The sequence below is a fragment of the Apteryx rowi genome, unplaced genomic scaffold, assembly GCF_003343035.1.
Source record: "Apteryx rowi isolate R43461 unplaced genomic scaffold, aptRow1 scaffold_700, whole genome shotgun sequence".
In the NCBI taxonomy this organism is placed as follows: domain Eukaryota; kingdom Metazoa; phylum Chordata; class Aves; order Apterygiformes; family Apterygidae; genus Apteryx; species Apteryx rowi.
The window spans coordinates 98232-125256 of NW_020450984.1; the positions used below are offsets into that span (position 1 = coordinate 98232).

At 51.9% G+C, this 27025-nt stretch overlaps 1 protein-coding gene across 1 annotated transcript in view; it reads left to right on the forward strand.

Moving 5' to 3' along the window:
- NOL6 (nucleolar protein 6) overlaps positions 1 to 27025 on the forward strand; it is a gene marked incomplete at its 5' end in the record, with an annotated part of 38577 nt that continues 11552 nt past the window's right edge. The window contains 22 exons of the mRNA XM_026087105.1: positions 1 to 180; positions 802 to 918; positions 1208 to 1387; positions 2023 to 2191; positions 2986 to 3120; positions 3265 to 3428; positions 3875 to 3995; positions 4869 to 4927; positions 5121 to 5222; positions 6192 to 6307; positions 6752 to 6929; positions 7354 to 7476; positions 8036 to 8184; positions 8985 to 9060; positions 10356 to 10496; positions 10819 to 10936; positions 11155 to 11309; positions 11572 to 11735; positions 12213 to 12365; positions 13798 to 13895; positions 17261 to 17385; positions 17549 to 17638. Of these exons, the coding sequence (XP_025942890.1) occupies positions 1 to 180; positions 802 to 918; positions 1208 to 1387; positions 2023 to 2191; positions 2986 to 3120; positions 3265 to 3428; positions 3875 to 3995; positions 4869 to 4927; positions 5121 to 5222; positions 6192 to 6307; positions 6752 to 6929; positions 7354 to 7476; positions 8036 to 8184; positions 8985 to 9060; positions 10356 to 10496; positions 10819 to 10936; positions 11155 to 11309; positions 11572 to 11735; positions 12213 to 12365; positions 13798 to 13895; positions 17261 to 17385; positions 17549 to 17638 (2913 nt within the window). The remainder of the gene's footprint in view (positions 181 to 801; positions 919 to 1207; positions 1388 to 2022; positions 2192 to 2985; positions 3121 to 3264; positions 3429 to 3874; positions 3996 to 4868; positions 4928 to 5120; positions 5223 to 6191; positions 6308 to 6751; positions 6930 to 7353; positions 7477 to 8035; positions 8185 to 8984; positions 9061 to 10355; positions 10497 to 10818; positions 10937 to 11154; positions 11310 to 11571; positions 11736 to 12212; positions 12366 to 13797; positions 13896 to 17260; positions 17386 to 17548; positions 17639 to 27025) is intronic.

Sequence of the window (27025 nt, forward strand, 5' to 3'; positions counted from 1 at the left end):
GGGCAGCGCAGCGCGGGCAGCCCGGGCCGGGGCCGGGGCAGGAAGCGGCCTCCCGCCGCCGGGCTCCTGCAGCCGGTGAAGCTGAGCCGCGCCGAGCTCTACAAGCCGCCGACGAGCGAGGAGCTGCAGCAGCTCAAGGAGACCGAGGACCTCTTCCACTCCAGCCTCCTCCGCCTGCAGGTCGGCCGGGCCCCGGGGCTGCGCAGCGCCGTGGAGGGACAGCGCCGGGCTCCTCTCTTTTGCCGGGAGCCGGTTCTGGGCGGGACGGGAGGGTTTTGGCTATGTCCTGTGAACACAAGCAGCCCTTGTTAGGTGGGAGGTCAGGCCAGTGGGTAAATAGCTCCTGGTGATTGTAACGCTTGTGATTTTGAGGAGCGGCTTTGATCTCCTGCCTATTTGCTGCTTTTGGTAGCAAGATCTCTTGGGCCYGGTTGCTGATGGGAACCCTGCAAGGTGTTTTCCTGTGGCTGGTGCCCTGTCATTTGAAAAACCTTTCTGAGGGCAAGACCTGCGTGAATCCTGCCAGTTTTACACTGGCTGGGCCTCAGACAGGAGCTGGTAAGATGGATTTTGTTCCCGGTTCAGTGCTCCTTGTGAGAGGAGCAGCTGTGTTATGCCTCTGCMCATGGGCCAGCTGGACTCTCAGCTCTGAGCAGAGCTTGTGGAGAGKCTCAGGTCTTGCCCAGCTCACCTGCTGGCCTCTTCGCCAGGCTCATGCTTGGTGCTGGGGGGCAAGGTAAAGGGCAGGAGTGGTTTCCAACATTGCAGCTGCCTTTCACAGTCTGCACCTTCTCTCTGCAGATTGAAGAGCTTCTGAAAGAGGTGACGTTGAAGGAGACAAAGAAGAAGAGGATTGATGCCTTCCTCCATGAAATTAATAGCCTATTGAGCTCCATCCCAGAGACCTCAGAAACTGATGTATGTCCCAGAAGGGTGCAGGAGGCGGCAAGGCCTCTGTAAGGAGCAGGCTCTGCTGATGACAAGCTGTTTCTGTGCAGGCTGAAGTCCCTGTGGAATATCTCCCTTAGGGACTGAAAAAATAATAGCTTGATTTGAGTTGGTGGGGGAGAGGGATGCTCCATCTCTAACTCCTTGGTCCAGGCTCCTACCAGCTCAAAGGAGCGTTATGTGGGAAGAGGGCTCTTGGTYTCTGCATGGCTGCTGTTGATGGCACTAAGAGCTTTTCATGTGTCCTGTCTGTTCCCAGCTCACCAACCAGGCCTGGCTCCCCAAGGGCGTGAAGGTCCCCTTCCTGCAGGTGCCGTTCAGTGTGAAGGGGAGATTTCGGTTCCTGCCCCCAGCCGAGCTGAAGGTGGTGGGCAGCTACCTGCTGGGCACCTGCATTAAGCCAGAGATCAATGTGGATGTGGCTGTGACCATGCCGCGGGTAAGTGTAGCCCTGTCTGCTCCTGAGTAGCCTGGGGCCTGGCCGAGCCCCGTCCCCTGCTGTCCTCTGTGCCTCCTGTCCTGTTCACTTGATTCCTGAGTGAGGCTGCAGCATCTGATGCACAGCGTGGCAGCCCCTACAAGGAGCTGGGGAGYGCAGTCTCCCCGCTTGCTAGATCAGAGCTTTCTGCTGCTTCGATTTCAGTTCCTTGCAAGGGTCTTCATTCTCTTTGGGCTGAACATTTTCCACATTGCCAGGGATGCCAGGATGCCACCTGACTTCATATCCCATTGCACGATCTACCCCTGCTCCCAAGCCTGTGTTGACGGGTGGGTGATGTTCATAGGCTGTTATCCCTGCAGAGCTCCCTTCTCCTGCTGTCCAGACTTTCTCTGCCCCATGGATAGTGGGGTCTGAGATGAGTGAAGACCTGTTCGGCTGAATAGCTCTGTGTCCAGTGATTGTAGTGCCTGATGAGCGCTTTGGGCTGGCTTGTCACTCCTTGGGGCTGTCCTCCTGGGAGTAGCTGCATGTCTGAAATAGGGATGTTTGTGAGGCCGGGGAGAGCTGAAGGTGGTGCAATGCCTCAGGCTGAACTGGCCTCTGCAAGAGCTCCACCTTTCCCTTCTGCCCAGGAAATCTTCCAGGACAAAGACAACCTGAACCAGCGCTACCACCGGAAGAGAGCTCTGTACCTTGCTTACATCGCCCATCACTTCTCCAAGGAGAAGCTCTTTGGCAGCGTGACATTTGCCTACATGAACAGCAACCATCTCAAGCCCATCCTGCTCTTGAGGCCGCAAGGTAGCACCTCAGCCTAGCTCTGGTAGGGGGCTGTGAGCCAGTGCTAGCATTTTCTGTCTTAGCTGGAGAGTGGGGGGTCTCATAGTGTGTAACAGGTGCTTTGGAGAGGGAACCAGGTCAGTTTGGAGCTGTTGTTGCAATTGGTGATAAATTTTGAAGCTTTGATGCTTCCATTTCTCCTGTTCCTCCAATCCTCATGGTCCTTCTCCTTACTTTGGCTCCTCATCCCCTTCTGCAGCTCTGCTGGGCTCCCCATCCTTGCTGGCTGGTATGGCTTATGCGTATTTCAGGGAGTAAAGCAGACCCTACAAAAACGCTGTCTAGCACTGCCCCTTCTCCCTGTTCTCCATGTCCCTGCTGTCTTCTTGCCTTCCCAAGGCAGCTGTGCAGAGTCTGGCTCTTCCCTGAAACAATACGGGACATGTGAATTGCTGAGTGCTGCTTGTTGTTTCCACAGACCTGAGGCGATGGCAGGTTTGGGTCCAAGATAGGCAGTGGGGTGGCTGAGGTGAGGATGCGTGGGAGGGTGCAGGATGAGGGTGCTGGGGCGCACCTTGCTGGCTGGCGGGGAGGGAAGAAGACAGGACTGGGGATGGGAGCAGTGTGAACTCTGTCTTATCAGTTCTGAGATGTGGTTGCTCTCTGCTCTGAGATGATTTCTACCACTGCTGAGCTAAGCTGGGAAGGAGCTTTTCCCTTTTTCTGAGATGGGGATGCTTCCTGTCTTCTCAGGTAGTCATAGTCTGGGTCTTTGACATCTCTTCCTCCTGTACTTCTATCCCTGGTGCTTACAGGCAAAGATGAGAAGCTAGTCACCGTTCGACTCCATGCCTGTCCTGCCCCGGGTTTTTTCAAGCCAAGCCGCTTCTATCCCAGCAAGAACAATGTTCGGACAGCCTGGTTCATGGAGCAGAGCACCTCCAAAGAAGGTAGGACCTGGGGCTGGGGGAACACGAGGCTGTGTGGCTCTGCTGAAGCCTGTTCCCGGTGCAGGGAGCTGGGTTCGCTGAGGCCGTTTTTTGTGGATGGGAGGTTTGTGGTGGGGTCCAACATGCTGTCATATCCCCACCCAGGAGCCCTGGAACCCCCAACCCCTCACTACAACAACTCCATCCTCTGTGACACGGTGCTGCTGTCCCACCTGCATTTCTTGTCCAATGTGGCCACTGACTTCCCGGGCATGAAGGATGGGCTGGCCCTTCTCAAAGTCTGGCTGCACCAGCGGCAGCTCAGCAAGGTATGCTCTGTGCTGGGGGATGAGGCCGACTCTGCTCACGTGGCTAATCTGGCCTTGGCCTGTTCACTTCCCTCCTTATGGGTGGGAAGGTGACGGTTTGGCTCTTGTGGGTTGTGTGGTTGGCTTGGGGCTCGGATATGAGCTGAGTTAGGTTTCAAGGAGCTCCATCTTGCCCTGTGGACTGCGATGGGTCTGTGTGAACTGCATGCTTGCACTTTGAGATTCCAGGAGTGAAGAAGTGTTTTGGGGAACTCATCTGTTTCCCAAAGGACCATGGGTCCTCCTTCTTGTGTAAGGCCTTGCCTCTACCTCTTCCTGGCTGGGCTGAGGCTTTGGGGCTGCACTGCTGGTGATGGCAGTGGCCGGGAGCAGCCGTGTGGGGTGAGCACTGGGGCTTGCAGTGCCTTGCCGAGCTCTCCCTGACTCAACTGTCTCTGTTTTTGCAGGGCTTAGGCTGTTTCAATGGCTTCTTGGCCTCTATGCTGGTTGCCTATCTGCTGACGAAACGCAAGATTGTTAAGATGATGAGTGGGTACCAGGTGCTGAGGAATGTTCTGCAGTTCCTGGGTGAGTTTCCAGAGGTGTCTCTGGGCAGGGAGAGGCTGGTGTCAGCAGAGTCTCTGCACGAAGCAGGTCCTTAACCTCTGCGTGCTGGGCTCAGCAGGTGGAGAGCTGGAGGACCAGCTGGGGCTGCCCTTGTAGGATCATCTTGTGCAGCTGTGAGCCAGCTGACAAGAGCTATATCCTACCTCTGAGAAGGGAGAGCAGGAAGGTTACCAAGCAGGGTAATTACCAGGGGTAGAAAGGGAAGTTATTTTGGCTGTGTTTCTCTGCTGGTGCCAGGAATGGGCCCAGCTGTCCTGGGTAGAGTATTCCTCCCTGGTGAGAGATGAAGCCTCTGTGCTTCCTGAGTATCAAAACAAAAACCTGTTGCAATACTATGAAATGTATTCAGAAGGGCTGTAGGGGAAGCTGGGACCCCTTCCCTCCCCTGCCAGCCCTACTCGCTTCCTGCTGATTGGCTCTTTCCAACAGGTGGCAGTGGGTAAAGCCTGTTCCTGGGGTTCATTCAGTGCCAGAGTCTCTGGTGCCTAGGGGTGCTGGACCACTGCCTTCTTCCCCATCCCTCAGTATGGGACATATGGGCTCAGCTCCTGGCCAGAATGGGGTGGGGGAAAGGGAATCATGGCTTTTGTCCCCCTGACGGTGGTGTGGAAGGGCCCTGTGGGTGGGAAAGGGCAGGAGGGGATGAGAGCAGGGGTGGATGGAGTGACTTGGTGACGAACGGGTAGGCCACAGCGTGGGGTAGAGGCCAGCATCATGTTTTAGCACCGTTTAGAGTTGTCAGACTGCAATGGTACTGGCATGTGGATGTACCGCCCTCACCAGTGGGGGAGATGTGGATGACAGCATGACTTGTTCCTTCCTCTCTGTCCACAGCCACCACAGACCTGAGCATGACAGGGATCAGCCTAGCGAAGGATACGGACTCCTCCCTCGTAAGCAACCTTCCAGGGAGGGCTTGTGCCCATGTTTGACTGCCAGCTGTGCTGCTGGCGCTGTGGGGCTGCCTGGGCAGGGATGTATCCAGCGGCCTGGTCACTGTTTTAGGGACTTGGGGTGGAGGTGAGGTTGTGGTGTCTTAATGTCTGTGCTGCACTGTGGCACTAAGGACTGTGTTTGCTCTTCCAGCCTTCCCTGGCTGACTTTCACCAGGCTTTTGAAGTGGTTTTTGTGGATCCCTCTGGGCTGGTGAACCTCTGCGCCGATATGACTGCCAGCAAATACCACCAGGTACCGGCAGATTATGAGGACATCCTAAGATGCTGTTTTAGGGTCCAGGACCAAAGAGGAGTACTCTCCTTTCCTGTACCCACTGCCAATATGAGGCTCTTCTGCTCACAAACTGATGGTTTCTGTTAAAGAGTTGCTGAGCCCCATGGCCTGGGACAGCTGTGTGTCTATGGTGTGGTTGATGCAGTCCTGCCCTGTTGGCTGGCTTCTGAAGCTGACTTTGCAGAGGTTACACACTAACCTTCTGTCACATGCACTGATTTCCTGGGACAAAGGAAATGTCCTTGTGGATTTTTTTTTTCTTAAACCTTATTCAGTTCCTGTGTTGTTAATAGAAAGCCTCATGCCAGAAAACAGCCTCCTCAGCCATATGACAGCACCCTGAGGGGACAGCGGGGCTGCAGGGGCAGGAGGGGAGGGAAGGTGATGGGATGAACTACTGCCTAATTTGCTTCCATCACTCAAGTGAGCTGAGGCAGGCGGAGGGTGCTTAGACATCTCGGAGAAGGATGTTGGACGTGGGGAGGCAGTTCAGTGCTGCTTTTTTAAGCCTTTAACAAACACCTCCAGTTCCGAAGCTTAGAAGGGGATATTAAGACTTGGATTTAGTGCCACCTTACCTTTCCTGCTCGTATGATGGAGGGAAACTGTTTTCTGCTGTCTGGGCATGTCTGGGTGAAGCCAAACAGCTGTTTAACAGAAATGACTGTTTTGGAGCAGAAAAAACCTACACTGATTGCAGGAATGCCAAGAAGGGTCTAGAGGGGCCACATAGCTGGCAGCAAGCACTATTGGTCACTCGGCTCCATGCCGAGGATGGAAGCTGTCTGGGATTGGTGTCTGCTGGTGACCACGGAGCTGGGGTGGCCATGGTTGACTGGAGACTGTTGGTGACTGCTGCTGGAAGGATTTGCTTTCCACCCCTTCCCTCCCATTCATGCCTTTGCTCTGTGTCATCTCCTTGTTCAGGTCCAATTTGAAGCCAAGCGCTCCATGGAAATTCTGGATGACAGCACCATGGATGGCTTCCAAGTGCTGTTCATGACTGCAAAGCCCATGCTTAGAGCCTTTGACCACATCTTCCAGTGAGTGTCCTTGTGCTGGCGGGGTGATGCTGAACAAATCTGTTCAGAAAGGAATGACTGCTTCTGGTTTCAGACCAGGGTGGATGTGGGACCTGCCTTGTGGGGAATGGCCCCAATAGCGCTATGATAGACACTGGTGCCTCTAACATTCAGCCCTTCCACTTTTATTGCTTGGACATCCTCTCAGGAGGAGGGGGGCTTCTGTCAATGCTTTGGCCTGCGAGGAATGGTGACTGTCCCAAAACTCAGGATTTCCTATGGTACATCCTGAGAGAGCTGGGGATCCTGGCCTCACAGTGATGTAATGCAGTGCTGCTTCTCATAGCCCCAATCCTGGGCCAAGGACCCTCTGTTTCTCACTTCATCCATCCTCCAGCATATTTCTCAGGAGGAATTTGGTGGAGGAGGCAGGAGTGAGTGTGACTGGCTGCTCTCCTTCTCTAGCCTGAAACATGTCTCCAAGCTGCAAAGTGCCTGCAAGAAGATGCAGCTGCTGAATGAGCTGATGGATCGAGGTGGGAACTATGTGGCTGCAGCCCTTCCGTTCATTGTGTCGCTGCTGTCCCGCGGACTGGCTGGGAGAGCACTGCTGGTGGCTCATTCCTTGCCCCAGACTCCTGAGGTAACACAACTGAGCAGGAGCTCTGCTTGACCTTGCGTTCCCTGCTGTGCTTGGGATCTTGGGCATTCCTTGCAGTACTGTTGGGTGCAGGAAGGGGATCTTTGATCACTGCAGGATGGAAGGAGTCTGTCCCCTCTATGGGGGGCACATACAGGATCTGGGGGACTTTGACTAGGGTGCTGGGTGCAGCCAGAAAGACTTGGTTTGGGCAGGAGTCCCTGCCCAGCATTGGGGCGGGGTGAAGACAACTGGCTTTCTCATCAAGGAGACCTATTAAATGAGGACTTCCTTGTCTGTGCCCATCTGGGCACCTGAGAGTATGTCCTGCGTAGCAGGTGGCTTATCTAGTGGTCTGATATCCTGACAGATGCCACTCCTGCAAAGTCATCTCTCCTTGTGTTTCATATTCCCTGTTTCTGTTCAGTGGCCCATTGAAGCTGAGCCCCCAAAACACAAAGACATTGGGCCCCTGGCGTTTGGACTMCTGTTTTTCCCAGAGTTTGCTGCCAGTACGTTGGAGAAGGGACCGCAGGCCGATCGTCCTGAGGTAAGGAGAGCCTTCCTTATCCAGGAGAGGATGATGGTGGTTGGGGGAAGTTCGTGCAGCTTGGGAATGCCCATCAGCTTGTCCTGCCATGGTTGATGCTGGGTGCCTGCCATGGATGAACTGCTCAGGGCCAAGGAGCAGCAGCAGTGTGAGCAAGTGGCAGTAAGCAGACTGCTGAGCGGCTGCTGGTATCCTTGAGACATCTTGGTGAGGTGAGGAGGGTTAGAGGAAGGCCTCCAGGAGTGAGGAGGCCTCTTGGTTTGGCAGGGGAGATGGTTGGCCAAGCAGGCATGAATAGGAGGGGAGGGGGATGTGATGGAAGCAGCGGGAGACCCCAAATCCAAGCTCCTCATTGCTCCACCTGAGGAAATTTTGGTGGGGCTGAGCCTGCATTCCTCTCCTGTTAACAGAGCCAGGCAGAAACTGGGCTGGGGAGCTGGACTGAAGCTGGCACTGTGCTATGGCTGCAGATGGCCATAAGGGCAGCTGGCAGTCACGAGCACTTCAGCTGACCTGAGCTGTCACCTATGGCTCTGGCACCATCGATGTCTCTCTGCAGGCCCAGGACTTCCGGACCTTCTGGGGGGAGAAGTCTGAGTTGAGGCGGTTCCAGGATGGCACCATCTGCGAGGCAGTGGTGTGGGAGGCAAACACTGTGTGCCAGAAACGCCTCATTCCTGAGCAAATTGTCAGGCACCTCCTGTGGCTGTAAGTAGCTCTGAATAGGGCCAAATGGCAGCCATGGCTGGGAGACCTATGGTTGTGTGGGGTTACTGCTGCTCTCCATGGCTTGTGCCGCATCTATAGTGCCCTTGAGGTAACATTGTTGTCAGATCCAGGTCTTGGGGGACTTTGTGGGTTGTTTCAGCTTTGTGAAGCGAGGAAGTCATTTCAGCTTTGTGGTCAGGATGCTCCTCGCTGCTTCCCAAGAGAATGTAGYGAGGACCGCCATGTGACGTTGTAGCTGGCGCTTGTGGTAGTGCTAAAGGCAAGGAGGCAGTTTGATTCTGCCTTTACAGATGAATGTTGAGACATTCATCGTTGGCAGAGCTGAGAAGAGAAGCCCTCTGGGCCATACGGGATGTTTTATGAAATCCTATGAGACCCTGTAGYGGTCCACAAGGTTGGGTCTACCTAGAGCACTGGAAAAGCTCCCCGTAGCAGTTGAGATCTACTGCCAAAAATGAGACCCTCTTGCAAAGAATGAGGGGTTGCTTGGGCCTCTTTATCCCTGCTTGAGGAGAGGTCCTGGGAAGAACGGCTGTGTATTGGCAGCTTTGGCTGTGAATCCTGTGAAGCTGCATGAGTTGMTGTGCTGCTTTGGGTAGGTGGTCTGGGCATGGAAGGAATGCACAAAGATCTTGGCATTCTCCTCACTGTGACTTTCCCATATAGGAAGGCCTTCTTTGGGCTTGGACTGGCCCTTGCCTATGGGTGCTGCAARCAGCATCAGGATGATTGAGGTGATGTGTCCTAGCTTTAATGCTCTTTTGTCTTCCTTCATGTAGCCATGCAGACATTCCTGAATCCTCTGTCTGTTACATGGGAGCCCTGCTGGAGTCTGTGATCAAGACTGGACAAGAGGTACAGTTGCTTCCCCAATTCCAGATTGGGCTGTAGGTTTTTCAGGGAAGGGAGGTATAGGAAGAGCTATGGGGAAGTAATTTTAGATTTGTGGTCCTGAGGCTCATAGCTGGTTCCCAAGGATAAGGAAAGCGCTTGTCTGCAAACACTGAGGCATCCAGCGCAGTGCTCTCAGATCTGCTGAGCTTTTTGTGCTACACCAAAGCAGGGTGTCACATTTGGGACAGGATGCTAGTTTCTACTACTTATGGTGTGATGGGACAGCATAATTTGTCTGTGCAAGCTAGCCTGCAGTGAGCAGAGCTGGTAAATCCCATGATGAGGGGGGTGCTCTTTTTTGGAACTTGAGGAGGATTTAAGAGTCTGATCTCTACCAGTCCTTGAGGGACAAAGGAGAGATTTGCTCTTGTGGGCAGGGGTGTCTGACCACACTCCTCCAGTGGCTGTCGCTTATGCGCAAACAGCCTGGGGAAGCCTGCAGTGGTCAAGGGATGAGATGGAGGAGAGAAGATGGACTCTAGAGATGGAAAGCCTCTTATGGATTAGGGTTTTGTAATTCACAGCGCACCCTGCAGAGGGTGCTGCTGGTCTGCTGTAAAATCCAGGCTGGTTGGGTGTATATAGCTTGATTCAGCTGCATCTGAGCAGTCAGTGCTCTTATTCCTCATTTAGGCTTCTTTGCTGTACTTTAGGGTGGGGGGAGCAGCAGGACAACAGAAATTCTCCTTTCTGTGCATCTCAAATGCCCTCCCCAGGGCTCTTGAGATGCTCTGGATGTTTCCTTTCCTTCCTTGTTGTTTTTGCTGTGCTTCACAGCTCTGCCGTGGCTAAGGATGTAGTCTGAGCCGAGTTCCTGTTAACAGCTGCCTCTGGTGGTATCGGTATGCAGAAGGGAGGCAGTAGCAGAGATCTTGCTGTGGCTAATACACAATCTCTTCTCACCTTCCAAGTCACTCTTAGCTTCTCCCTTTATAGGGGAGAGCAGTGGCAATACAGTTGTTCGTGTTGCCATAGTGTTTTTTATAGGAATTCATTTCACTTGCCACTTGATAAGCAGCCACTGGGATGCCTGTGGCTGCTGGGTAGCCACAAACAGATTTACTCTTGGCTTCCCTCTTTCCTATATCTCCCCATCTTGCCAAGCATGCTTGCAAAAAGCTGCTCTCTGGGGTGGCGGTCCTGGCTCCTTGGTGCTCAGTTGCCTCTCCAGGCAGAGAGGGAGGCAAGATCAGTGCCTGTGCTCATCTCCCCGGGGGTGGGAGATACAAACTGAGAGACTCTCTGGATGTCTGCAGGCCTCGGGGACCAGCGAGGAGGCCATGGTCAGYGTTGTCTGCTCATACGATGACCTGAGCCGCAAGCTCTGGAACCTGGAAGGGCTGCCGCTGACGGTGACAGCGGTGCAGGGCGTTCACCCGGCCCTCCGGTACACGGACGTGAGTGCTTCTAGGTGCAGCCTGTGTGCTGTGGCTCCAGCAAGGAGCTGAGGGAAGGCCCTGGCCCTGGCCTTGGCCCTGCTGAGTTTTGGGGTGCAGAGTGACACAGAATTAATCTGTGCCTTTGTGGCTACTGAGAGGCCTTGAGGTGATGTGGTACCTCTTTTATGCTGTCCCATCCCTGGGGCTGTCTGTGCAAAGGCTGGTCAAGCCCTCCGTGTCGGGGGGCTTTGCTGAGGCGGGAGGCTTGGGGGCAAGCAGTGTGCTTTGCTGTGTGGGCTCTGCTCCCTGCTCTAAGTCCCTTGCTGATGCTCTATCCCAGGTCTTCCCTCCTATTCCCATGAAGCCAGTTTATTCCTTCCATACCAGAATCAGGAACAAAGACTTGCTGCTTCCCTCAGAGGACAAGCCCTGCCCAGCCTATATATCCCCTTTGAAAGGTAAGTGGGGAGAGATGTAGGCAGGAGATGATCCTCTAGAAGGAAACAGAGGGAGGAGGCAACACTAACTCAGTTACTGCTCTGTTTGTGTGTCACAGGTGGGACCGGAGCCCTGGCTCCCCCTGCCCTTATGCTATAACCTCTAGTCCCTGCTGCGCCCTCTAACACCTTGTTTCTCCTTGGGGTTCACTGGCCTCCTTTTGTCTCTTTGCCCTCAGTYGTGTGCCACATGGAAGGCAGTGGCCGGTGGCCGCAGGACAAAGAAGCCATCAAGCGAATCAAGGCAGCTTTCCACCTCCAGCTGGCTGAGCTGCTCCAGCAGCAGCACCATTTGATCTGCAGGCCTGCAGTCACCCACACCGATGTGTATAAGGTAGGGGAGTGGTGGGAGCCTTCTCTGTACTTGCAGAGTGATGGTGCCTTGCTACTGAAGAGGAAGACAAGTGTAGTTATGGGGGTGGTCGTTGCCCATGCTGGATAAGAGCGGGATTTGGGTGCTGGACCTGGTAAAGAATGTGGGAATACTTTGTGCTGAGACCAGGATGGTGCTGTGTCTGTGCCCTGGGGTGCAGAGTAGCATGGCAGCCTGCATATATTGCTGCCAAGCCTGACTTCACCTTCTGCCCCCATTTCAGGATGGCTATGTTTTCCGTCTCCAAGTGGCCTACCATCGAGAACCCCTGATCTTGAAGGAAGTAGTCACTCCAGAAGGGATGCTGAAGTACCAGGACACAGAGGAGTCTCAGCAGCTGGAATTGGAGACCGTGCATCTGCCTTATCTAACTAGCTCCCTGCATGGGTAGGCAAGGCAGAGTGTTTGGGATGCCAGGGTGTGGGACATGTCCTGTTGCTGGGAGCTGGTGTGGAGGTGTCTTTGGATGATGGAGGATGGTGGTGCAGAGAAGAGTTCACTGTAGAAAAGGAAGAGGTCCCTCGGCCCTCCTTGTGAGCCAGGAAGACCTCTGAGGAGGGGGCAGGGGGGTGAATGCGGGTAGGGGAGAGAGCTGGTTGTCCCATTTGTCAGATCAGAACTCACTGGTTCGGGGAGACAAGTACTGAACAGCAGCACAGTTACAGGGGAGCATGTGGTAGCATTATGCTTTTGTTCTCCCGAAAATGCAACACCCATAAAGGGAGCCCTGTGCTTGTGATGTGGAACACAGGTCCCTGGCAGAGATTTGCTTCTCTCTTCTCTGTTGAATGCTAGAAGGGCAGTTTGGGTCCTGGGACATCTCAGCTGAACAGTCGTGAATGCTTTTCTCCCTCCTCCGCATAGGCTCCAGCAGCAGCACCCTGCCTTTGGCAGCACCTGCCGGCTGGCCAAGCGCTGGGTCAGCGCCCAGCTCCTGAGTGACCACATCTCCGAGGAGTGCGTGGACCTCCTCATGGCTTATCTTTTCCTCCACCCAGCCCCCTTCACTCCGCCCAGGTGAGGATGGGGAGCCCACGCTGGCTGGATGGGGATTAACTACCTTTTTTCCTACTCAACATGCAGATGGGATGAAGGAGTGAGGAGGGATGCTGCCAGGGCAGGAGGTGCTGGGAGGGCTGGTCCATCCACTGGTATGCAAAAGTGAATGGGAGGACCCTGTAATGCCAGAAAGCTGTTCCAAGCTCTGCTGGGCGCAGCTGGTTGGAGAAGGCAGAGGCTGTTGGTACTGCTGGGCCACACCTACCCTCTGCCCYGCGTGCCGCTGTGCTGGAGAGCTGGTGCGGTGAAGCAGCAGGCTGCCAGCTGCAGTGGTGGCCGTGTGCTYACCTGATAAGGATGGGAGCCAGTGTCTTTGTGGCCTCTGAGTACGGACAGTGCCTCCGTGGCACCATCACAGCGCAGTGGCCCAGGATGCCTCTTTCCAGATGTGGTGTATGCAGGGGTCCGGTCTTCCTCTGCCATGGGGCAGGATCAACTGCTAGGGGCATTTTGTGCCCTTCTGAGGACTAATGGGATTCCTTGGCCTGTGGGGAACAGCTGGGAGAAGTAGAAATGATRGATGCATGGTGGTTAGCAGCGCATTGGTACTCCTGGGTTCCCTGGGAGTGATGTTATGGTGGTGCTGGCTGCTGCAGCCTCCGTTTATCCTGGAAAAGACTCCCGGGGGAAGGGCAGAAGGCCAGCCATTGAAAGCTAAACAGCAGAGGGTTGGTAAATATCTCCTTGGGGCCAATTGCTTGCAGCCTCTGGCAGGTGGACTGGATACAGCCCAGAGGGAGTGAAATGAAGTTAAAGACTATGTTTATGCTCTGTGTAGAGCCTGAAGGTTAGTCTGTCCTGCACTTGAGATCCGGTTTCCTTCCCAGAAATAACAGTAGTAACTGTCTACTGCCTGGAAAGCTTTCCTGTCTCCTGAAATACTCTGCTAGCAGGAGCCCCATCTTCTCAACTGTCTTGTTTTGCAAGTGTGTTGTGTTACAGGGAAACAGAGGTACAGCGAGAGCTCGGGCTGGTGTCTGTGGTGGTCTTGTTTGAGAGCCACACTGGAGATGGGAGCAGTCCTGACTCTCATTCCCCCTTGCTCTACCCCTAGACAGCAGGCTGCCTGGTTGGGGGAGCTGCAGAAGATGGGGAAGACTGGGGGAAATGTTTCAATCTCTTGAGTTGTGTGGGTTTTCTTTTTTTTTTCTTTTTTTTTCTTTAATCTGGGGAGGAAGGAACAAGGGGAAAGGATTTCCCTGTGTACTCAGGGACCCAGAGAAGGCCAAATGCCTTGTACTCCTTCTGGATTTCTCTCTCAGCTCGGACATCTCTTCTGGGACTGCGTGTGCCCTGGTTGTTGCTAGGTTATACACAAAGCCCCATTCCTGCCATGGTGATTGGCTAGGGCAGCAAATACCAGCATTAAGCTGTTTTCTCTCACCTGCAGCTCTCCCCAGGTCGGGTTTCTGCGCTTCCTCAACCTCCTGGCAACCTTTGACTGGAAAAACAGCCCTCTCATCGTCAACCTGAACGCAGGCCTCACAGGTGAGCTGGCAGCACACAGGTTCTCCCAGGTGGCCCTGGCCACAGCTGCGGGAGAGCCATGACATGAAGGTCTGGGGCCCTCCTGGATCAACTTGTGGCTCTAGGGGTCTTAGATATGGCGGAATGTCACAGCTTCAGCCTGGGTCAAGGACATTTTCCACGCCCTTATTCTCCTACCGTGTTTAACTTGGCTTCAAGGTTTGTTTGGTTGTGGGTTTTTTTTTGTTTTGCTTTGTTTTTTCTCATACCTGCCTTTGAAGAGGTGATCTTGCTGACAGTTCTATGTTGCTTTGTGGTATTACTGAAATCTCTTGTGAGCATGGACAGTGTTGGACTACACAGTGCCTTTGAAGCCATCTGCTCCTTTTTAGCCAGCCTTTTAGCTTGAGGCTTTGCCSTGGCTCTTCCTGGCCCATGCCTTTTCTTCTGTGTCTTGTAGACTTGTCCTTCATCTCGTCCTTCCTCAAGGTGCCATGATTGTTTTGCATGAAAAGGTCCTCCTTGTGCTCACAAGTGCAGGTGGTCGCACGGTACCAGCAGGCAGTTAAGGCTGCTGTGTAAACTGTCTTGGGCAGATGCAACACGGGTGTGAGCTGGGGGAGACCCAAAGGGGAGTGGGATGATGGCCCTTTGCAGAGCTCAGCTGGGGTAGTCTGGTGCCAGGGCCTCTGCCCTGCAGTGAGGAAGCCTTGCTCCTGCTCCGTGTTGTCTGCCTGGTGGTTGCATTAGGAGAGCAATCACCTTCAGCTGCTGAATGAGCTGGTGTGGGAAGGTGCAAAGCCTCCCTATCCTGCGTCTGCTTTGAGAGCCCTGCTGAGCAGCTTGAAAAAAAGGCATTAGCTGCTGGTCCCTGATTTAGAAACCTGCAAGGGAAAAAAGGCTTCAGTCATCCAGGTGTTCAGAGGCACGGGGGAGGCTTTGAAGTTTTTTATCTCATGAGCTCTGTGAATCTCCTGGTGAATGTGTCTCTGATTTCCAAAGGAACATATTGGCGCATCCAAGCAAACCTGTGATCCTGGGCTGTTTGTTGAATGTCTTGTCTGTCGATCATCTTTTTGGATAACATGAGGGCCAGAAAAGACCATGACTTGTTCACTACACTGCAGATGTGTCTCAGCTTTGGTGGGGAGAATAGCAACATCCAAACTTTTAAAGCTGATCTATAAGAAAAGTAGAAGCTGTATGTGAGTGGTGTGGGCAACACTAGAGGGAACAGCTGTTCCCGTGGGTTTCAGTACTCCCTCGACTCTTTCTTTTTTGAGAGGGAGAATTGTTTTTTTGGAAACTACCCTTCAGCTTTTTATTTTTTTATAAATGAAAAAATAGGAAGTGTTTTTGGCCCAAAAGCTATCTTTTCTCTTAAAAACAAATTGGAAAACAAACTCTTTCATTAGCTCATAATGTCACTAGTTCCTAGCCTGTGTCAGTCCCCATGACTGTGTCTTGAACCACGTCTGGCTCTACAGAAGAGTGACTGTGTGGGGTTAGAGCAAAGGTCCATCTAGCCGTGCATCCTGTCTCCAAAATTTCCCATAGGCAGATGCTGAGGAAGAGCGCAAGAACAGAGCAAGTGTATATCAATGCTCCTGCCAGTTCTCTCCCAGCCTCCAGCTACTTGCAGCTTGGAGACTTCCTGAGCCAGATGTAGCTTCTGTGAATTTAGTAGCTAGCCCCCAAGGGATTTTTCTGTCATCAGCTTTCCTTTTGAGCTGTACCAGGTGGCTCCAGCATCTTCTCCCCTGCCCTGCCAGTAGCCCTTGGTGCTGCTCTGCAGCAGCAGCAGCATCCCAGAGGTTGGAGGAGAGGTGATCAAGGTTTATATTGGCATTTCCTTCTCTGCAAGGGTTTATCTTCAAGGGGTTGGCAAGTGCCACCTGATAACTGCCTGTTGAAGCCGGTGATCAGGCTCAGGCCCTGTGTGAGCTGGCTCTGCACAGCTGCAGCAGAACAGTGATGCCAAGGAAGTACTCCGGCCAAAGCTGGGTGGGAAAGGAGAAAAGCTGGTCATAGTACTGGGCTTGCCACCTCTAAACCTTTATTGGCTGGCAGCCATCCTCGTAGTGTGACCTGGCTTTGTACATGGAGAAATTGAGTGTCCCACAGCCTTTGGCCTAGTTTGTCTCAGTCTGGCATCTTACTGAGAGCCGGAGAGATACAGGCATCCTTCCATGGGGTGAGGAACAAGAGCTACATCCTGCCTCTGGTCTAAAGTGTGCCTCAGGATTGCAGACTCTGTTTTGTATGTTGTGGGGTTCAGGAGATGCAGATCATTTGCCTGTGTTCTGTTGGCCTCCCTTAGGAGGGGATTAGAAGGGAATGGGGTTTGAAGAGGGGATGGTCTTGGTTTTTTGATTGCATGTTTTTCTTTGAGGGATTCATTCTGCATTTGTGTCTCCCAGAGACAGAAGAGGAAATACCCAGGCTGGGCTTGCAGGGAGCAAGGCTTGTTGCAAACACTTCTGGATAACTATTAAGTGAGGCAGCTCATTTGTGTCACTAAAATTGATCCATAATGTGGTCATGGGAAAAGATGGTTTCTTGGGGAATCCCTCTTTTCATCTTGCTAGTTGTGCCTCTGGGACAATGGCTATTACTTTGACTCCCCCCACCTTGACACATTGGTGTTATGGGCTTGTTCCCATTTTTGCAGCTTTTTCTCTGAGCCCAGGCAGGGGAGTTTGACCACTGTGGGACAGAGGTGGCTGACTGGTGCTGGCTTGCTGCAGGGGCTGTGGCAGAGGTTTGTTTCTGAACCACTCTTGCCCTGTCATCCGTGTTTCCCACGTGGTCCTGGCAGCTGGTTTATGTTGCTGCTGTTTGTCACATTGTCTCACCCTCAATCAACTCTGCTAGTTGTTTAGCAAGACTGATTTGTCAGATGAAAAAAACACCCATGCCCAGAGGCTGTGTTACTGTGAGTGGCTCTTTGGGACCAGGCCTGGCATGGGCAGGCTCCCAAGCCTTGTTTTCCCCTGTGCAGGTGAACAGGAATAAGGAATTGATGTCCCAGGATATGAGGGCTGTTGAGTGTCAAATGCAGACCCTGCTGCCTCGTGGTACGTGGTGGGTGCATCATGGGCAGGAAGCCATGGGTGGGCTCTAATGGTTAGTTTTTTGGGAGTTGCTGCCTCTTCACTCTGCCTCCCCTGTTGCGGCTTTGAGCTTGGATAAGAGAGATGAGAAACAGGCAGAGCTGCTGCCCGTGATCCAGACTGCCAGGGAGTTGGCTGCACAGGGACAGGACATCAAAGGATGTGGGAAAAGGATGGTAGAGGACAAAAGCCGATTATATTGCCCTTTCTTGGGCTGTGTTACATGGGGGTGGAGGGGACAGAGCATCTGATCCATCTGCCTGCCCTCTCCAGATGCTGACTGCACAGAGATCAAGAACAAGTTTGTGGCTGCTCGCTCTCGCCTCCCCATCATGTTCATTGCCACCCCCAAAGACAAGTGGACCTCGATGTGGACCAAAGAGCGACCTTCAGCGCAGGTGAGCTGGGGCATTCCCTCCTTACCCTATGGTGGCTGCCAGATTGGGGCAGTTCAGTGGTCCCAGCGCTGCACTGAGCTCCACTGGGCCTGTGCATTAGTCATGTCCATCCCTCTCTCTGCAAAGTCCCGAGTTTTACCCTCTATCTCTCTTCCCTCCTCAGATCCTGCAGCGCCTTCTTGTGCTGGCCTCGGAGTCCCTCCGTGTCCTGGAGGAGCAGCTCATGGACCCGCTCAGCAGCCAGGATGTGAAGGTAATCCTTTTGGGTACCTGCACAAGGGTTTTTGGGCTCTGCCTGAATGAGCTGGGGAGAGGAGCTGGACATGGGGCAGTCTAGCCATCCTGATGTGGGATGGAGGCTGCCCCATCAAGTCCTGCCCCCATGTGCAGGTGTGTCTGCATGACCTGAGCTCCCAAGCTGCTAGCCAGTTTCCATTTAAATCTTGTGTCTCCCTACCTCTGACAGTGGGGAAACTGCTCATCCTGGCTTCGAACTTGGCTTGGAGGTTTGCATAGCATCGGGTGCATCTCCCCAGCATTGACCCTGCAGTATGGCTCTGCTTCTGGCTTAGCCTGAGTCAAGCTTGGTGGCAGATGCTGCTGCTGGGCCTTTCCCGGAGGCATTTAGGCCTGGGTGAGCTTGCAGGTATCCTGAATGGACAGGAAAAGGAATTGAAGTCAAATTGGTCTGACGTTTTGTGGTGAAGAAGCCTCAATAGAAAGTGGTGGGATGAAAGAGCCCTGGACAAATCCATTTAGCAGTATTTCGGACTCTGGCTGAATGCAGGGTTTAACTCCAGTTGGAAAAGGTTAGGGGCTGGGGAGGATAAAGGTCTTCACCTGAGCTGGTTTAAAGAAAGGTGCATGAGCTACTTGCCTGAGCAGTGTGATTTCAGCTGTCTAGGCTCCTCTGTGTGCCTGAATTGGGGTCTTTCAGCAGAGTTAAAATCCAAGTTGTTGTGTCTTTGCTGTGTAGTGAGCAAGACTGGGGAAGTGGAGATCTGGTTTTCTTCTTTGTCTTTCAGGACTGTGAGCAAAAACCTCTGGCTTGTATTGGTGCCCTYGTGTATAAAATAGAAACACTGTTTTTGTCTTTGTCCACAGGACAGAGATTTTTCTCTTGGGATTTGGTACATCAATGCTTGGCTAGCATTCTTGGTGTGCCAGATGCTTAATTTCTGCAGTTTTAGTCTGATTTATGATGTAGATGCTTTTAGTTGTGACTCTGTAGCCTATCTTCTGCAGGCAAGGCCAGTGACCCTGCTACATACTGGGACCAGGATCCTGGTTTTGGAGTGCCGGTCTCCTGAGACTGGAGACACCTTTCTCCTGCTTTCAGGTCTACTTATATAGACTATGTATGATTTCTGGTGGCAGTATTTGTCTTCATGCATTTGCAAAGCATCTAGCAACGTGAAGGCCCTTGATTTTTCTTGGGGCTGTCCTGTGAAGCCTTCCTGGAGTGCAGCTGAGCTAAATTCCAGGGCTGGCAGCTCYGAGGTGTGAAGGGCTGCCATGCCAAGCGTGGCTTATCTTGGCAGCAGCATCCCTTGTTCAAGAGTGGCAGGCGTTGGCCGAGAACTGTTAAGGGTTTAGATTGTTTTACCTCTTCTTCCAGATGCTGGCACTGTTGCAATTGGCCTTTTCCTTAGAGGAGTATGGGAATTATATGAAGGAGGTAGATGCCAATGGGTAGAAGAAGGGGAGCCTCATGTGTAAGTCAGTAGCAGAGCTCAGTGCTGCATCCTGCTCTCTTCTACATGCTGTTTTCTGMTGCTGCTGCTATGCATTTGGATGCTTGGAAGCCTTTTATATTGAACCTCATATAATTCAGGAGACACGGGAGTATTTTGGCATAAAGGGATGAAGGTAGAAGAGCAAGGGGCCTATCCTCATGGTGCAGATTAAGTCTTTGCTCTCAAGGAATGTGCTTTCTTGTGATGAGGCTGTATGGAGCTGGCTGCTTTCAAATCCGGGGGTTGTTCTTGGATCAGTCTCTTGTCAGCCTACTGCAGCTCTTGGCTGGTGGAGGGAGATACGCTCCTGGTCACCGCATACCGAGTTTCTGCTCTCCCTTAGCCACGTAACGGCTACATCTGCTCCTCCTGTCAGGAGTCTATTGTGGGGTGGAGGAAGATGAAGATGATAACAGACAGAATAGCCGGTAAGTACTCTTCCTTTCTGCGTCATAGCCAGAGCAAAGTCCAGGTTGAAAAGGATCCAGGATGTTGTGTTAAAGGATGATTAGTGAGATGAGACTGCGATTCTCTTCAGCACTTGGCTGAACAAGAGGTAAGAGAAGGTAGTCATTAGGGGGTAATTAGTACAGAATGAAAGGAATGGCTGTAGAGATTTCCTGGACCAGTGACAGACTCTAGATGATTCATGGAGGGGAGGCTCCTAAAAATTTTAGAAATGGTGCTGTAATGCTGTCCACACTTGTGCCCAGCCAGAGACTTGTTGCCTGCTTTGGCGCAGTCTGAGTTAGTCAGTCAAGTCGTCTTCCTCCTCCTCACTCTGGTCGTCCTGTGGCTTCTCTGGACCGCTCTGTGGTCCAGAGAAGGTGTGTTCGCATCCGGTGGCTGAACAGTTGTCTGAGAGGCCTTTTGGGAAGTGGTGCTGGTAGGAATCACTGGTATCAGCTGTCCTCCACATGAATCTGCAGCTGGGAAGCTGGATGGAGATGAGATCTCTTTGTGCTCCTGTATGGTAGAGAGGGGAGGCCTTAGGATGCTGTCTAGCTAGTCTGTGGCAGACAGCCCCTACCTGGGCTGCCATGCAGCAGCTCTCACGCATTTGCTTATCCCTTGACTGTGCTGTTCTGAATGGGAAGGGGAGAACCGTGTGTCTGGCTGCAGATGGGATCTGCAGAGATGCAGTTTAATAAGCAGAAATGGGGTTTGGCAAGCCAACAGGATATTGGGTTTAACACTTCAGCTTAGAATATATCACCGCTGTAATTATTGCACCCTGGGCCATGCTCAAAACAAGCTCTTCTAGCAACCTGGTTCCCTGCTGAGAGCAGTATTTCAACCATCTAGGCACTGCTTCTCTTCATGTTCTAATGCTGTGGGCACAGCCCCTGCTCAGGGTGGTTCAGTGCAGCAGCAGAGTAGTTGATGCTATAGTGGAAAGAGGACTGATGAAGAAATGAGCAGCAAAGAGGCAATGGAGCAAGCGATGTGGCCAGTGTGCTGGAATAGAAGAGTGAGCTTGGGAACAGCCTCCTGCCTGTGTACGTGACCCAAGGGCATTTTGGAAAGCTGCAGTGAAAACGTGTGTGCACAGTGTCTATGTGACCAAGTGAGGTCTGCCCCTGAGCTAGCCCTTCTCAGCTCCCCATGGCACTGCCAGGCTGTGGTACACTCCTTCCCAAAGAGGATGTCTAAAATGATCAGATGAGTCTCTCCTGACTTTAAAGGGATCCTTTGCTGACCTCTGTGTGGTTGGCATTAGGTGAGGAGAGCCCTGGTCACAACTGGGGAGGCCGCGGGAGGGTGAGAGAAGTCTGAAAAGTGTCATCTGGGAGGGAAGGCTGAAGAGAAGTGGGACCAGCTGGTCTAGAGCTCACAGAAAAGATGGGCTAGCATTTTTCAAATAGCTTAAAAAAAGGAGGAGGGAGAGCGGTTCTGCAAAGAGGAAGGAAATCCATTTCTTCCTTCACTTGAGACAAGAAGCAATGAGTTTGCAGAGGAAGAGTGGTTTAGGAAGCTGGTCTCAAGCCCAAGTCTGGAAGTGTTGAGGAGCCCAGGGGGGCTGTGGAGCCTCTGTTGCAGGAGGTGTGACTGTTGTTTCCCAGCTGTGTTTGATGCAGACCTCTCAGTTTGGGCCATGGGTAGATTGTGTGGCTTCTCCGGGTCCCTCCCATCACCATCATGTGCAGCTCTCTCCTGGATAGGAGTCTGAGCTCTGTGTTTGGCTAGAAAGTGCCTGGTCTTGGAGATCTGTCTCTGAAAGCCTGGATAAGCTGGAGGTTGAGCCTGGATATGAGGCCCTCGAGAGAGGTCAGAGTTGATGCTGTGGGAAGAGGTTGCAGCCTTGGTGATGTTTTCCACAGCGACTGAGAGAGGAAATTGCAGGGAGGGGGCTTGTTTATTTATAGGTTTATTCTTTCCCCTATGCTGCTTTCTGCCGAGATGTGCCTGGACCCCCTTGTTGTTTCTCTGTGTCCTCTGGAATTGGCATTATGGCTAATCGTGATCTTTTGTCTGCCTTTGCCTTTACCCAGAATATACTTACAAGCTCTGGGTGTCTGTTTTAATCACGTTGCCTGTTCCCAGAGCAGGGGTGGGTGTCTCTGAGCAGCCCCTTGGGGGGAAGCCTTGCTAGTAGTTTCATGTTCCTTGAATTATTATTTATTAGTGAAGGAAATGAACCTGCTAGCTCCAGATGCCTTTTAAACGATAGGTTTATCTACAGCACTCTCCGTATTATGGAAAATGTGGTGGGTGAGGAATGTTAATGAGGGGAGAATGCGGGGGGGGTTAGGCCTGTCTAGTAAATGATYGTTATCCGGTGTAGTGCTTCCAATTTGATAATGATTATGATGAGGCCACTGAGGCCACTGTGGCCCATGTCCAGCTGTGACTACAGTCCGGTTTGGGCTACAGGCTTATTTTCTTCCGTGTAAGATATTGACTGGGTGTCCTGAACGCTAGTATATGTAGGGACCTGCTCTTGGCTAAGGCTGAGCGCTACCAGTTCCTAAGGCAACTGGGAGATGCTCAGGGAAAAGGAGATCTTATGGGGGCCTGGAGCTGGGTTTCAGGTGGTTCGGGGTCAGTTCCTGGCTTTGCCACAGACTCCTGATGTGACCATGGGAAAATCGCTTAAACATGCTATGAAATRGGGCTGGCATTGTGTTCTCCAAACTGTTGCTCTGACTTGGTATTTGGGTGGGAAACCTTTTTGTCTCTAGGCGTGCAGGGAGCTCTGGGCACTGCTCAATGCTGTGGCATGAGTGATGGACAGGGCTGAGCATTGTGGCATGCCTTGATTCAAGCATACTCAGGCTTTTCTTGTGTTCCTGCCTTGTTTGGCAGACTGCTTTTTGCATTGTGGTCGAGGCATTCTGGCTTTGCAAAGCTGCCTGCATGATTCCCATTCAGCGATCGAACCTGTGAAATAAGGCACTGTACCCATGCCTGTGGTATCTGCTCAGGTCCTGCTTCACCTCCCAGGCTGGTACACGTCTTGGTATTGATGGCCATGTGCATTGCAGCTGAGGGATGACAAACGTCTTCTTTCTCAAGACAACGGTATTGCTGCAGCTGAATGAAACCTGAGGAATTGTCTTTCTGAATCTAAGTTTAGCCACGGCTGTAATGAGCTACTGCAAAGCTGTAAGGGTCTCTCTCAACCGGTTGAGCATCTGTGGGCTCTCCGAGGAATCTCCCTGAAGCAGCAGCTTTAGGTTTTTGCTGCTTGTGTATTAGCTGCTTAACTGGCATGCTCCATCTGTGTCTGCGCCCTGGACCTTCCAAAACTTGGAAGGGAGGGAAACAGGAGGCTGCTTCTTGGAGAATGTAAGCACAGCCTATTTGTAGTTCAGCACTGCCTTTCCTGGTGCTATATTTTTAACATAAGACAGCCCAAAAGTTGGCATTAGGTCACAGGCAGTTCTTGCTGGCTGGTGGGAGGAATGTCCACTGAGGAGGACCTGTCAGACTCACTGTCTGTTCTGTGTCTGCGCTTGTGATGTTAACCATACTGGGGTGAAACACATGGCTGCTGTAGTTGGTTTGCATTTGGTTGCAGTTAATAGCAAAGACTTTATAACTCTCCCTGCTCTGCTTCCTCACTTCTCATTCCATGTACAAGCATGGTCAGTTTTGATCCCAGAAATCAGCTTGAGCATCGACTGGGATGTCGAGTAACATGGTCAGCCCCGTGAATGTCCATCCTCGGCAGTGTATGGCCGTGTCATCCATTTGGCCTCCGTGCTGCGTGTTCRGGTGAGGAACCTTGCAGTCAGCTCTTGGCCACAGTCCTAGCTGGTGGATGAGGACCTGCACTCTCCAGAGTGTAGGATGACGACTGCATTGKTTGAGTATGGAGAGCTCCCTTGTTCCTTGGCTACGGTCCTCATGCCTGGTTCTCAACATTTCTTTACTCATCGCGATGAGTGGGAAGCTGCCCAGAACTACTTCTGATGCCTCCTCTGCCTCCTCGGCAATGGTTTCTTTCCTCTTGCTGTTTTTGTGAGCTGCTTGGCTGGGAGGAGAAGTGATCTGCAAACTGACTGTGGGAAGTGAATTGAATGGCAAAACTCACAAAGCTTCCTCCCTCCTTCACCCCTCAGCTTGGCTGTAAGGAAGAAAGCTTCAGGAAGTGCAGGCAGATTTATCCTACCTTCCGCTCCCTCCTGGCTGCAGCTCTGTTTTTATTCTGTGTCTTAAGACTTATTTGTTGATGATCTGGTGTCTGGAATAGCTCTGGCCATACTTTCTCCTGGCATGGGACCTCTGCAGGGTGGGAGGGCAGCTGCATTGCCGATGGGTCAGATGGGACCTTGGATGGACCTGGGATGTCAGCATTGTGTTCTGACAGACTGTGCTGGGCTTGCAAAGGAACAGGTAGGACACAGAAACTCTCAGCTCACATCTGTTTTATCATCACTGGGATAAAAGGTCTGTTCTTGAGCCCAGGGCTGTGCCAGGCAGCAGCTGTGCTGTCCTGATTTTTTCAGTTAATGCTTTTGGCCAGGGAGATGGCAGGAGGCTGTCTAGTTGGTTAAACTGCTGAGGATAAACAAAATGCAGCTTCTCTTCCTATGAGTCAGAGATGCTGTTATCAGTGGAGGGATTCGTGGTCCCTTCAGCTCCTTTGCAGATACTCTATGGCTGCTGGGTCTTTTTCTGTGCTAGAAAAGGGGTTCTGGGTTGGGGGACTGTGCTGAGCAGAGTTTCTGGGCATAGCCTGTGAAGCAGGAAACGAATTTGCTATCAAAACACAAAGGCGGCCGTGGTCTTCCAGTGATGATTACTGGGATGTGTTCAGTAGGATTCGGGCTGTGGCCACACRTGTTTGCCCTTGGATGAAGAGCAGTGATGGTGGGAGCATGAAGGCTGGTGTCCCAGGACAGCTTTGCACAGAAAGTTAAGGATGGACCTACCTYGCTTCTGGGAAACTCAACTCTGGAYTGCAACTTGTGATGAAATGCCATCAATTGGGACAAATTTATTTGCCTTAAGGCACTCTGTGTTCTCTGATTTTCTCGAGGCGTGAGAAAACATGGGAAATGTACCCATGATGTTCCTGTGCTGAATCAGTCATGTGTCCCTGACCAGAGTAAACAGTGCCTCTGAGAGACTGTTTTGTCTTAGTTGTGCAGATTTGGCTTGCAAGCTCCTGTCAAAACCCAGAGTGGTGAAGATATTGGTAGGACAGTATTATTTATTTTTAGGAAGCCATTGTTTTGGTTTGAGGAGAACAACAAGGCTATATATGTATTTTAACTCTCCTGTTTTCTTAGTGATTTTCTTGTTAAGTTCAAACATCCACTGCTCAAGGGGACCTGGGAGATCTAGACCCACTTATTTGTCAGGTAAAGGGAGATGTGTCTAAATCCTTTGTATTTAATGGAAAATAAACTTGGAGGGAAGCTTTTGTTGCAATTGCGAGTAGTAACTTCTGTGATTGAAGGTGAGAGGACTTGAAAAGCCAAACAGTGGTGAGATGTGACAAATTCACCTTTTAGGTGCTTAGGTACCTGTGCTTAGGCAATGAAAACAGACTTGCTTCATGTTTGTACTGAACATGAAGCTTATTGACTTTGCTTTCAGTTCTGATACATTTGGACTGGAAATACTACAGGGGTGAGATCTACTTGGGGAGGGGGCAGTTCCCATTACAGGGCTATAAAAGRGATTTGGCTTTGCTGATCTCACTGTTTTGTTGTGAATGCTCTGGGGCCAGCTGGAAATAGCAGATTTCCTCAAATAGCTGTTACTTAGTGAGCTTTGAGTGCGTTAGAGCAAAGTGGTGCTGCCTTCTAGGTTACTTTCTCCAGTGAAGCATTGTTCACTTGGAGATTGAGAACTGGCTTTGGAAATGGTCTCAGAGGAGCACTTCCCTAGTGCAGACTGGCCCCAGCTACCCAGCACTCGTCAGACATCTTTGGGTTAATCACATTAAGAAAAAGAAACCCCAAAGGTAGGGAGAGGTGTCGTTGCAGCCTCTGATGAGATACAAACCTGTGTTTGAGTGGTGACTTTGAATTTGGTTCAGGCTGGAGGTACTTTGTGCCAAGACTGCCCTGAATTACCCCAGGGTCTGAGCTTTGCTTAGAACTTTGGGAAGGATGTTTATGCAACTGAAAGTCTTGCAGCACCTTGGGTTGGCTTGGGGTCTGCTGGCAGGAGTGGAGGGTGCTTCTGGGTCAGCTCTGAGCCCTGGTATGTGGAAGAGGAGGGCTGGGCTGTACTGGTGAGAAATACCTAGTTGTTGTGGTTGCAACAGGATGCCAAGACCAAAACTCCAGYTGTGAGGTGGGCTGGGAGGCTTTTGCTAGTGAAATGAACTATTGCTTGTCCATACTGTCCTCCTAACCTTTTGTTTTGGCCTCCTAATTCTTCCTTCCCTCCTTCCTTCCTGTTGGCCATTACAGCAGTATCCTTTCTCATTCCAAACGTGTCCTCCAGCTTGTACCACTGTCCTCCCAGGACTGTGACATTCCTCAGGGATAAACACAGGGCACTGTTTCCAGGGCTGTTAATCTGTTTGTAAGCAAAGCGTGGGGCTGGAAGGAGAGAAAAACCTTTCAAATGCAACTTGGAGATGCCTCTTCTCATCATATGTCTAAAGAGATGTGCCAAGGGGAGCTCCAAGTTTTGGTTTTCCTTGCATTTGGGTTGCTGGGGGATGTGCTGCTTCTCACATGGATGCAGAAGTGGGTCTGTGAGCTCCGTTCCTTTGCTCCCAAGGGGATGGAATAAGTCATGGGCTTTGTCAGCCTGGTGGGAAAAGGACTGTGTGTGGACCAAAGCAGGGACTTGGTGCTGGTTGTTGCTGTTCTTGATGTGTTTTCCCCAACTTGGCTATTAACCAGTTCTGTCAACTGGGTTTTCTGCCAGCGCCTTGCTGGGTGGTGTCTGATAGCTCTGTTCATGTCCCCGCGTCACTTATTCCACAGAAATGTACACACAGTTTTAAATTTTCCGTTTTAATACAGCTGTATTCAGAGTGCCAGATCCTGCCTGTCCAAATATTTATGCATCTGGGATTGCTCTCCTCCATTAATGGGGCATGTTCTTGCCCTCTGTTTGCTTGATGGAAGATGCTGTTGTCCTTTGGGGTGATGGCCATTTGGCATACGGAGCTGTCCCATTGTTATGCAGCTCATTGTGTTTCCTATGATGCAGTTTGGCTCCTATTAGCTTCTTGACTCTCCTTTTTTCTTTCTTTTTTTTTTTTTTGTTCTGGGACTCTGCTCCACTTTGTGTTTATCCTATCTCAGCTTGCCATTTGTCCCTCTCTTGACTACCCACTCCACCATCTTGCACTCAAAAGAGCTTCCTGGGGTCTGTGGTCAAAGCTGGAGAGGACAACCTTGTCAACCCTGTTTCTCCAGTGACCGTTCCCTAGCCCTGGAGAGTTTGGATTCCTGTTCCGAGTCCCTTGGTGATATATCATAAACAGT